The sequence below is a fragment of the Elaeis guineensis genome, chromosome 6 (genome assembly GCF_000442705.2).
Source record: "Elaeis guineensis isolate ETL-2024a chromosome 6, EG11, whole genome shotgun sequence".
NCBI lineage: Eukaryota > Viridiplantae > Streptophyta > Magnoliopsida > Arecales > Arecaceae > Elaeis > Elaeis guineensis.
The window spans coordinates 13847306-13859845 of record NC_025998.2 but is presented as its reverse complement, the minus strand read 5'-3'; the positions used below and the strand labels follow the sequence as shown (position 1 = coordinate 13859845).

The following is a 12540-nucleotide window of genomic DNA, read 5'->3' as shown; positions in this document are numbered from 1 at the left end:
ATTTCTTTAACTAATAAAGATGTTGCATCATTTTTTTTTCCCTGTTTATAAATAATTTTGATTTGATAGATTAGATCAAGTAATTTTCATTTAGACAATTTATAGTTGTTGTCAGTATTTGCTGACAGAGTCGTGAACACAATGCAACTTTAAAGATAAGAAGGGGTGGAGTTCATGAAGCACAAAATCAAAATCTATATTATCTCAGAATTTTTCTCAAGAGAACAAATGATTTTTTTTTCCCCTATTTGCCCAAGTGCAATTTTCGCTAAAAATAGGTAGATGATTAGAAGCGGAGAGCTAGGAATAGACGGTTAACATTCACATGCATGCTTTCAAAATCCCTCCATCCACTCACTCTTCATCTTGTAAGAAAATATCTCAAGTGAAATAATTTATGCAAAAATAATATTGGTGATGCATACCTTCAACCATAATTGTTCAAATATTTGATTAAAATCTATCCACAAAGAGACTTTAAGGAGTCTTCTAACTTATGCTTCCATAGAAACCATAAACCACCATATCACAGGCTTAAAAAACAAGCCAGGCTAGAGACCCTTGTCAGATAAACAAAACCTCATTAGTTTTCTTCCATCAAGAAAACTATTTTAGCGATAATTAGAGATAGTGGATGGTTACCTACTATCTATAATTGTCCGATAATTAAACCATATGTATATGGGCCATATTACGTCTCATAGGGACGTGTCCAACACATCTTTCCCAGCCTCACTCAGGCTGCAGAGGGTGTAGGGATATAGTTAATCGTAGGCTCTGCCATGCCTGCCATGATTGGTGAAGGCCATGCGAAGGCCTCTCCTTCTATGACCATATCCTCTGCCTTGAAATCGAGTGACTTGTCGTTGTAGATATCCCACCATTTAGCCACAAGCATTTTGATATCCTCCCTATCCATGTTAACTTCTTTCCCAGTGTACCTCCATGGCTTTGAACCCTAAGAGCACAAGAATTTATAATGTATGGTGATAAGAGACATGAATAATCGATGCAATATATATACTTTGTAACATGTTGATGCATGAGAGAGGTGATTAATGGCAAAGGGACTTACTGCAGCGCAATAGTGGACCACCTTAACCTTGTCAAGCTCAACTTTTTCCGGGTGGCGCCACAGCATGGCTAGGACCAGATTGTAAACAACAGGGATTGGCCTGTAGGTTTTCTCAAAGAACATGTTCAAGAAATCCTACAAAAAGATGAGATGAGAAAGACGTGAGATACATCCGAAGGTGATTGTATCCTTTATTTAACTCTCATGTTACATTCAGTTCATTATATGTTTGTTAATTAACTATCGCAAAGATGGAGGTACAATCACAACCACTACCACCTTTGTCATGGTTGTCATGGTCCTTCTTAAACCCTTAATTTCCAAGGATGGTTGCATCACAAAAAAGAGAAATAAGCTACACCTTACAAATAGTATGTGGTCAGTTTTTATCAAAAAATAATATACTGTCAATGTAGAGGACCACCTCTGGTTTGTCTGGCTAGATGATCCAAGGATTCTTGGATTGTCCGGTTAGATGGTTAATGCATGCGATGGCTTACAAGTAGGTCCTATCTCTATCAAGAACAAGTGGACCAAGAATATGGGGCTAGGGATCTAAGAAGAACCACTAGCATTTGGGATTCTACTGCTAGTCAGTACATATTGCAGCTAAGAGGGGATTATCTGATCAGCTTTGCTTAGTCCACTTTTACTTAAGAAACAAAGAGTTGATTAGCTTTTAACACCATCATCTATTTACAAATATGGAAATTATTATATATAACTTTAAAAAAAATCACTTGATAATTTAAAAACTAAAAAAAAATTAACATAGCAAATCCCCCATAAAAAATTTAATTATTCCTATAGTCTAATAAAAGTTTCTTTCATCTGCATCACTTAATTCAAAATCTTTGGTCTCATCCGCATTATCAAAAATCATGATATTAACTGAACAATGAAAGTAATAGATATATCATCATGCATAGCTATACATATCATCTGCACATAAATATGTTTTATTTTATTTTCCTTTACCAGTTTTAATTTTCTTTTGATTGGTTCACTTCAACCATTTCCAGCTTCAGCATCTTTAATATTTTTTCACCAACATACTTGTTCTTTCATCAAATTATGGTCAAATAGCTACTTATGTGGTTTAGAATATATATTGACACTTAATTTGTTATTTTTGAGAACAAGAATCTTAGAACAAATATCTTTGAGAAGATGATGGCCAAAGGCCCAAAAGGCTCACCTGCTCCGCAAAGGGGGTTGGTTGTGTGATCTTAAGAGTATCCAGAAGTCTCTCGTAGGTTAGAGGATTGGGCTCAAACACGAACATGCCGGCATTAAAGTAGAGTGGAGGAGGAGATCCCATCTCAGCAGGCCAATGGACCCTGTCCGGGCACTGGTGGCAATAGCCAATGGAGTACTGGAGAGTTTGGCTCCATATCGGCTCACAGAAGCAGTCCATCACAGCATAGAAGTAGCCATCAGGCATGTCAAAGAGGTGGTCTATGTTATCGAACACTTGGATATCAGCATCAAGATAGATCATCTTGCTGTATTCCTCAAACTACATGCAACAATTTAACGCAATAAAATCAACTGTCAGTATTTAAATATACCAAGTATCAAAGATGCGCATATGTTTCAGGAATCTAGAAACGAAATTGTTATATATATATGCATCAATAAGTGTCATTCAAATAATAACTATGGTCTAAATGATCTACATAGATATTTTAGATGATTCCACTAGGGTAATCAATCAATTTTACTGATAATTTGTACTAGTCAATAGATAAACTGTGGTAATTAACTTTGAAAGTATGCAATAGGCTATGCCTCACTCTAAATGAGATGTAGTCATAAAATGAAAGGAAGCACTCTTTTTCAGATTTTTTTTTTTTTTTAATAAACTTGCTACATCTGAAAAAACACAATCTATAGGTGACAGCTAAAATAGAACAAGTAAGAGCTCGGCCATCTAATACTAGTATCTGTTGATTTTTTCTAGGTCAATCAAATTCCTGTTTGGATCATCAGCTTGATGATCCAACGCGTCTGAGATTTTGGGTGAAACAGACGCAAGAATCTTTGCTTCAAGTCATTAATTTGGTTAACGCTGCTGCCATGTTCTTCCTTACTTACTTCAATAAGAACTAAGACTGACCCAAATTCCCAATATCTAAAGTAGAACCTAATACTACGTGCATGAGTTAACAGAGAAGCGATCCATGCAAAAGAAGAGCACTCACGTTCCAAATGCGTAGCTTGGAGTAGTTGATGACAAAGTGGGCCATGGCGAACTGGGTGTGGTTCTCGGGCGGGTACACGGGCTCGATCTCCCGGACGATGCACCCCTGTCCCTGAAGCAGCTGGCGGTGAGCCACTGGCACGTCGGGCAGCACCGCCACGACGAGCGGGTACGCACTTCTCGCCTTCCTCAGCCCCTTGGCCAGCCCCACCACCCCCTTCACATAGTCGCCGTCGCCGGCCAGGAACGTCACGTAGGCCCTCCTCGACCCCAAGTAGCCCCCTGGCTTCCCTCCTAACGTCATCTGCACGTCGGCAGCAGGGACACCGGGGGCCATGGAACCAAGTTTACAAGGTCCTAAAACTAAATAGGACTACACTCTGGACTTTTTATCTGAGAGCTAGCCCCTGGTTGGTGGGTTCTTAGGGTTGGGACCTGTGGCTCCTTAAATAGACCTCCAAAGGCAGTGAGATGGAATGAAATGACGCTAAAATGAAATCTAAATGAAGGTTCTCGCGTGCGTTGCTGCTATTTTATGTTTTGGTGATAAACGTGAGGTTGTGGTGGGGACTCGGTAAAAACGAATGGAGGAGGTGCCACCGGCTGATGATAAGGCGCGATCGATGGAATGGACGGTAAGGATTTGTTAGGGTGACGTGGTTTCGGAGATAGCGTTGGTTGGGGCTTTGAATTTGATCTTCTATATCCCAGTGGAGAAATTATTGCAAGCAGCAGGTGAACCAGGGCAAATGCCGGAGCATATGCACGGTTGATAAAGCCCAATCGGGAATTGGTGAAATGCAAGTGGTAGCGTGGCGTGTTATCCACCGTGGGCTTTGACGCGGTCCGGATGCACCTGGTGGATGTAATACGGAGGCATCCTCAGCGGGGCTAAAGTGGGAGCTGAGGAATTGCGACAAAAGAGGGCCTACGGAGAATTTGGATGAAAGTTTTGATGCTATTGCGGTCAACTCTTCATCATCTATCATCGATGTTCATATTAATCGAATTTATATCTGAAGAAGGTCTTTTGATTCTTAAATTAGAGAAAAAATTGATGAACAGTTAATATCAATATTCAGAATAGCAAAATTCTGACCAGAAGTAATTTATCAGTCCTGTTTTCCTTACCTCTTTTTATAGACGAGATTCTTATAATCGTCGGATATGGTTCCGTATTTTATGATACTAAATTATCGGACCATAATCATGTAATGGATCATTAATTTCTCAATTATGGTGCCGTGATGTGCGACCGGTAATCGTTCGTGACAGTTATGGCATATTAAGTAAATTAGCCGGCTGTATGTTGGTAGTAGGCACGGCCGTTAGTTGATGATTCTGTTGTATCGTCAGTCACCAGTCATTAGTCGGTGACATCTGTTTAATCGGTTGATGAAGAGTCGGAGTCGTCAGTTCGACAGATGCTCCGTCGAAGTTGTGCGTTTGGTCAGTCAGCTATATTCGGATCGGAGTCGATAAGTTGGAGTCATACGTTCGGTCGGTCGGCAATTGTCGAGTCGGAGTCATGGAGACTAAAATCGGAATCAGTGGGTTTACCCCAACAGTTGCCCCCAACTCTCAAGTCTAAAATGATCCAACGTGTAAATTATCACGTGGTTTATCACGCTAGATGAAGAGAGTTCTATCACATCGAGCCTCGATTTTGACGTCATTTTCTTCGAGATACAGATAATCGGCTATTTTATCATACTAGCAGGTATAGTCGTCAGTTATGTTGATCGAATGATTCGGTATTAGTTGTCAGTATCAGGCATCGTTTCAAGAAGTCGATTCGGCATCAAATAATATGATTCTGACAAGTAGATTTATTCCACGTGTTCGGAGATTATTGGATCGAAATTACTCACACGGATAGAGGTGACATGGCTCAATCTGGAACAGGTGCATCGAACCGTCCGATCAATGGTCGGTCTAGATGTTACCACATGTCATCATCTGGTGGATCTTTAATTTGACCGCTCTCATCTCGGTCATTGAGAGATCCTATATATGGGTCACTCTCAGCCAAATTTTCACTTTTCACTGCTTTTACTGCTGGGACTCTGTCGGATTGTTGCCCCAACGCCCAAGGTTATCACTTCCAACCTTCAGGTCAACTTTTTCTTTCTCTCGAGTCCTTTCCTCTTTCCTCTAAAGTCTCTATTTTCTTTAGAGTTGTTCTCATGGCTAGAGCCTCTCCTTCTCGAAAAGATCGGTCGGAGAATCCGACTGATGAATCCCAGTCAAGTCCGGATGTGGAGTCCTCTTCACTTTCAAGATTGAATGTCGAACGGCTCCGAGAGCAGTTTTGTATCCCGGAGTAGTTTCAACTTTTCGCCTCTGGGACCGATGGTCGGATGAATAACCCACCTTCGGGTCAGGTGGCCTTCTACGTCGAAGATCTTCGACGGATCTTCGATTTTCGATTTCGAAATTTATCTAAAATATCTTGGATTGTTATGGATTTTGTCTGACTCAGTTGGCACCGAACTCGGTCTGGCTGATAATTAGTTTTGTTTTGCTGTATCGGTTGTTGCCGACCATACCACATCCTTCCCTTTTTCGAGCTTTCTTTGTGCTCCAACCTCATCCAAAGATCCGAGGGTGGTGGTTCTTCAACCCCCGAAAAGGCCTTTCCTTTATTACTAATCTTCCATTGTCCATTCATGGATGGAAAAATCAATTCTTCTTCGCTTTTTCTACCCTTCCTTGGGGTTTTTTTTCTCGTTGGGGTGATCCAAGAATCGGACCCAACGACAACAGCCGAGTAGAGGTCAAGGACCAGGAGGACTTCCATCGGCTGAAAGATATGTCGGTCCCGAAACAGAAAGAGCTTGTAATCGAATAGGCCCTTTATGACGCCGGCCTTAGTTCGGTTCCTCGCCTAAGTATAGTATAGTTAGTCAATTATTTCTAATTTTTCTTTTACTTACTGAATTGTACTGACCTCCATTGTAACTGCAGCCATACAGCAGAGGTTGTGGGTGTCGAATGCCGACATTCGTTTGCACGTTGCCAAGAAGAAAACAGCATCTAAGGTCGGACCTTCGCGACCACCGAAGAGGCATCAAGTACCAGCTCCAGTCGGCATTTCAACATCAGTCATGAAATCCGATGCCCCATCAGCATCGATTTCTGAACCAGTCTTGGCACTGTCAACTCCAACAATGCTCCTTACTGCATCGTCTAAGGAAAGGGCGGCGAGGGGACTATCGAAACAACATCGGTAGTTCCATCACCTGAGGTTCGGACCAAGGCAAGAGAGCCCAAACAATCTGCGGCTGCGCCAGTTGCTCCTTCAATTGGGGTGCAGTCAAGCTCAAGCTTCCCCTCACTTTCAAACGTGGGGCCACCGACAACAGACCGGGGGAAAGCTCTGATGGCATCAGCGGATGATGCAGTATCGGAGGGCCATATGGTGCACTTCGACCTCCAAGTGCCCGTCGATGAATCGGCCCTGGCTAATTCTTTACTGGCCAAGCGATTGTGCCAGGCAACTCTCCTTTCGGCCAATCGAGAGAATCGATGGAAATGGTCGGTGGTCGAAATATTTTCGTCCTTTTATCTGACCATCATCGGGGTAAGTCTCTTTGATAAACTTTCTTTCTTCTTTTTTTTTTATAACCCGACTTATCCTCTGTTTGCAGTTGATCCATGACATATCTAATCTGGAGGTCGGCTACACGAAGTTTGCCGACATCCACAGCATGTGGAAGAATAAAGTGGCAGCCACCGTGCTGAGAAAGCGGCTGCACTTAAACAACTCAAGTCGACAGTGGAGCGGGAAGCCAAACTTCAAGAGGAGGTTTCCCGACTCACTAATGACTTGGCATCCTCGGGGGCCAAACTTACGTCGGCTTGCGGGGCTATTTCGGCTCTTGAATCACAGGTCAAGAGTAAGAAGCATTCTATCCACCGACTTCGATGAGAGCAAGACGGATGCATTGAAGAGCTCGAGGTCGAACATGGACGTCATCAGGCCAGCCTAAAAAGGTTGGCACTGACTGAAGAAGAATTGTCGTCTGCTCGAGCCGATGCTAACTTGACAAAGGCGGAAGCAGAGTCGGCAAGAGAAGCACTGAGTCAGGCAGTCAAGAATTTTTGAGGTTCGAAAGAATTTAAGGAGAAAATCTTCGAAACTGGCTATGCCTCATATTATATCGGGTATGAAGACGACCAAGATGCGATTGAAAAATTATATCCGAACCTCGACTTGAGTAGCATCGTCCTTCCAGAATTAGAAGTCGGAGTTGTTGAAGAAGAAGCCATCCTGACAGAAGAAGAAGCACTGACCGGGCCTGAGATTGTACAAGTTGATGATGCTACTCCCGAGGAAAGGAATGGGGATGATGCTGAAGCTTAGTCGGCATAGTTTCTTTTTGTAATCTGACACTTGTAGTTGGACTTCGGTCTAATTTTGTAACTCTTTTTGATAATGAATGAAAGCATCTTCTTTCAAATTTTGACTCTTGTTTTGCTTGTTGATAATACCTACAATGTCTGCAATGTAGAATAAACATCAAACATTAATTGGTTGCCCAATCATTTGGTAGGACTTGTAAAATATCCGTTAGTCGCATAATCATTTTGACGTACTTAACAAAATTAGGATAACGATTGTAGGTCAAATATCCCATGCCCGACGTTTGGTCGGACTTGTACGTCAAATTATCTGATAATCGATGATAAGCTGAATATCTTTTGACTGACCGTAGCCTAGTCGGTATAATTCTAATCCAACCTTAGTCATTTTGGCATTTTCCATTCCGCTTAGTTGGGACTAAGTCGGTATATTAGTCTTTCGACTATAGTCAACTTGTGCAATAAAAAGTCGATATTGAGAACCGAAGTATAGTCGGTAGTTTAATTTTTGTAGTGAAGTCTGTAGTCGATGTCGGTTATTGCAGGAGAACCAAGATATAATTATCACTGAAGTAGTTGATTCTTCGTGTCTAAGTACAAGAAACAACTCGGCTTTGGAAATAAAAGCCGACATTTAGTCGGTAGTTGATAAAACTTGTCAAAGACTTGTGATTCTGAAATTCTGATTGTATTTCAAATAATGTACATCTCGATGACTTTTATTGATAATACATTTTCAAATTGTCGGCATTCCACGTTCAGAGAATTATCGATTTTTTGAGAGTTTCCAGCTAATATGCACCCGATCTAAGAGTCTCGGATATTCTGTAAGATCCTTCTGAGTTCGGAGATAATTTTTTTTGATCCAAAGGCTTTGATACTTCTGCTTTTCTTAAGACCAAATCTCCTGATCGGAAGACCTTCGGTTTGACTCTTGCATTATAATATCGAGCTATCCTTTGCTGATATATAGCCATCCGAATTTGAGCTTGCTGTCGGAGTTCTGAAAGAAGATCCAAATCAGCTCTCCGACATTCAGAGTTGCTCGATTCATAATATTGTTCGACTCTTGTTGATGGCAATCCGATCTCGAGCGGTATCATTGCTTCTGCTCCATAAGCTAAATTGAAGGAAAATTCTCCTGTCGGTATGTGGATAGTCATCCGATATGTTCATAAGATCGGATATAGCTCTTCCATCCAGAGGTCTTTGGCTTCATTCAGTTGGATTTTCAGTCTATGCAGGATTGTCCGGTTGATTACTTCCACTTCACCATTTGACTGCGGATGACCGATCGATGTGAGTTTGTGTGAAATATGAAATTTTGCATAAAATTCTCTGAAATTTTAGTTATCAAATTATCGATCATTATCGGTCATGATAGTATGTGGCAAACCAAATCTGTAAATGATAAATTTTTGAATGAAGTCTTCCATCTTGCTTTCGGTGATTTGCGTCAGAGGTTCGGCTTCTACCCATTTGATAAAATAGTCGATGGCAATCACTATGAATTTTTTCTGATCAGATGCTGGGAGAAAAGGATCAAATATGTCAATCTTTCATTGTACGAAGGACCATAGTGCTACAATCGATGTCAGCTGACTAGCCGGTTGATGTTGCATATTCGCATACTTTTGACAATATTCACATCTTCGGACGAGTTCAGCTGCATCTTTTTTCATGGTGGGCCAATAATATCCTTGTCACAGGACTTTATAAGCTAGAGACTTGCCCCCCAAGTGATTTTCGCAAATCCCTTCGAGTACTTCTCTAAGTGCATAGTTGGCATCTGTAGGTCCCAAATACTTCAGCAAGGGGAGAGAGAAAGATCTTTTGTATAGATGATCATTTATCATCACATATTGAGAGGCTGTCCATCGGAGTCATTTAGCCTCTGAGGAATCCACTGGAAGGGTCTCATTAGTCAGGTATTGGATGATCAGATCCATCCAGTTCGATTTGATAGTAAGTTGCAATACTTCCTCGACTTTGTCAATGCTCGGCTGCTCAAGACATTCGACAAATGTTCGATCCAGCGAGTTGAAAGCAGTAGTAGCCAGTCGTGAAAGTATGTCGGCCTGAGCATTCTCAATTATGAAGATATAAAAGATCTCGAAATATTTCAAACTCATCGTAATATCTTTTACCTTTTGAAGATACTTCATCATCGTAGGATCTCGGGCTTCAAATTCATCCTTCACCTATCCAGCAATCAGTTGTGAGTCGGTGAAGACCTTCAAACTGTCGATCTCGAGCTCTTTGACTATTTTCAAGCCGGTCAAAAATACTTCATATTCAGCTTGGTTATTTGAGATTTTAAAATTGAATCGAAGGGCATATTCGGTACTACCCCTTCAGAATTTGTGAGTATAAGGCCAACTCCACTATCCTGTGCATTAGATGCTCTATCAATATGCAGCACTCAGGTCGACCCTAGGTCGGGGTCGGAAGTCATATCCTTCTTTATTGTATTGTCATCTGTGTCTTCTGATTTATTGTCGGATATAGTACATTCAGCGACAAAATCAGCTAGGACTTGTGCCTTCATGGATGATCATGGACGATATTGAATGTCGAATTCACCAAGCTTTACTGTCCACTTTGCCATCCGATCTGATGTGTCAGGTCAGTGTAAGATCGCCTTCAGTGGCTGATATGTCAGAACTACAATTGGATGGGTCTGAAAGTACTGACGAAGTCGTTGTGCTGATATAATCAGGACGTAGATCATTTTCTCTGCTCTTGAATATCGAACTTTGACATTATGAAGTACTTTGCTGGTATAGTAGATGGATCGATGAATTCAATTTTCATCCTCCTGGACGAGCACCGAACTGACTGCTTCTGTCGAAGTTGCCAAGTAGAGATACAATATCTCTCCGACTCTTGATTTTGTGAGCAAAGGTGGAGAGGCCAAATATTGTTTCAAGTTCTTGAAGGATTGTCAGCATTCATCCGACCATAAGAAATCCTTCGTCTGCCGCAGAGTTTTGAAGAATGGCAAGTATCTCTCAACCGATCTAGAAATAAATCAGTTGAGCATGGCAATTTTTTCATTGAGTTGCTGTATCTCTTTCTTTGAACTTGGGTGCTTCATATCAATGATGGCTTTGATCTTTTTGGGATTAGCTTCGATCCCTTATTGTGAAACAAAAAATTCAAAAAAAATTTTAGAGGTTACTCCAAATGCACATTTGGTCAGATTTAATTTCATCTAATACCGTCGGAGTGTGCTGAAAGCTTCCTCCAAGTCCCGAACATGATCTGAAATTTGAAAACTCTTCACCAGCATGTCGTCCACATATACTTCTATGTTCTGCCCGATCTGCATCTTGAAGATCTTGTTGACAAGCTATTGATAGGTAGCGTCGGTATTTTTCAGACGGAAAAGTATTACTTTGTAATAGTATATACCTTTGCCGGTCACAAAAGTCATGTGCTCCTCGTCTTCTGGAGCCATACAGATTTGGTTATATCCGACAAAGGCATCTATGAAACTCAGAAGTCGGTGGTCGGAAGTCGCATCGATCAATTGGTCAATCTTTGGTAATGAAAAGCTGTCCTTCAGACAGGCTATATTCAGATCAGTATAGTCGATGTAGATCCTCCACTTTTCATTAGTTTTTCTCACCATTACCATATTGGCAAGCCAATTGGGATATGTAGCTTCTTTGATGAAGTCTGCTGTAAGGAGTTTGTCGACTTCTTCATCAATGATCTTTTATCTTTCAAGAGTAAAAGGCCGTATCTTCTGTCTCACCGGCTTAACATTTGGATTGATGTTAAGTCGGTGAGTAATTATTTTTGAAGGAATCTCGGACATGTCAGTGGCCGACCAAGCAAAAATATCGATATTGGCTCTGAGCAATTTTATTAGTTGTTGCCGCTCTGAGTCAGACAATTATGATCTAATTCGGATCATTTTCTTAGGATCTTCTTTTTTTAATGGGATGGAAACCAGTTGTTCAGTCGGTTCATCTCTCTCCTAATTTTCTCTTTGGTCCAACTTGTCAACAGGCAAAGAGTCTTCAAGTTTATTATTCTGGATGGAGATGAGAAAGCAGCGTCGGACGAGCTGTTGATCTCCACACATCTCTCCGACTCCATATTTTATCAAAAATCAGACTAATAGATGATACGTCGAAACCATTGCTCTCAGAGCATTAAGCACGGATCGTCCGAGTATGACATTATAAGCCGAAGGTATCTGAACTATCATGAACATTATGAAAATAGTGCTCTGTTGTGGTTTGATCCCAGCAATTAAGGAGAGAGAGATTTCTCCTTCCACTGTGACAGCATCTCCTGTGATGCCGACCAATGGTGTTGAGACTCTTCTGAGTCGGTCATTCGGCAATCGCATTCGGAAGAAAGTCAAATAAAATAAAATATCAGTCGAGCTTTCATTATCTATAAATTTTTTTTTACATCATAGTTTGCTTTTATTGCCGAAACAACAACAGCATCATCACAGAGAGTCTAAATTCTTCAAACATCTTCTTTCGAAAAAGTTATTACATTGTCGAGTCATCGTCGCTTTGCTAACTCATCTTCGAAAGTTGCCCCCCTGTCCAGTTGTCTGGAGATCATGTTGATCATCCCTACAATCGGTTGATTATTTACAGCCTCTTCAGATTGCAGTTGAGATCATCGATCAGCAGGAGGTTGAGTCGGTGGATCTCTCTGATATTTGTCGAGGTAGCCTCGTCGAATCAGGACTTCTATCTCATCCCTGAGCTGGATGCGCTGTTCGTTATTGTGACCGTGGTTACGATGAAACCGATAATACTTCTTTCGATCGTGGTTCCTCAACAATATTTTCATCGATGGGGGATGTCGTAGGTATTTCGCTCCTTCAATCTCCATAAGAATCTACGCAGAGGAGCAAAAAGAGGAG

The 12540-nt window shown here is 41.2% G+C and overlaps 1 protein-coding gene across 1 annotated transcript; it reads right to left on the bottom strand.

Annotated features, from left to right (window-relative positions):
- Nucleotides 1-426: 426 nt before the first annotated feature.
- Nucleotides 427-3703, bottom strand: LOC105047160 (galactinol synthase 1). Its single transcript, XM_010925968.4, has 4 exons — nt 3280-3703; nt 2274-2594; nt 1076-1210; nt 427-958 (listed from the first exon to the last, which is right to left on the bottom strand). Exons 1-4 carry the CDS (start codon nt 3613-3615, stop codon nt 737-739), a joined length of 1014 nt encoding a protein of 337 aa, XP_010924270.1. The 5' UTR covers nt 3616-3703; the 3' UTR covers nt 427-736.
- Nucleotides 3704-12540: the final 8837 nt, after the last annotated feature.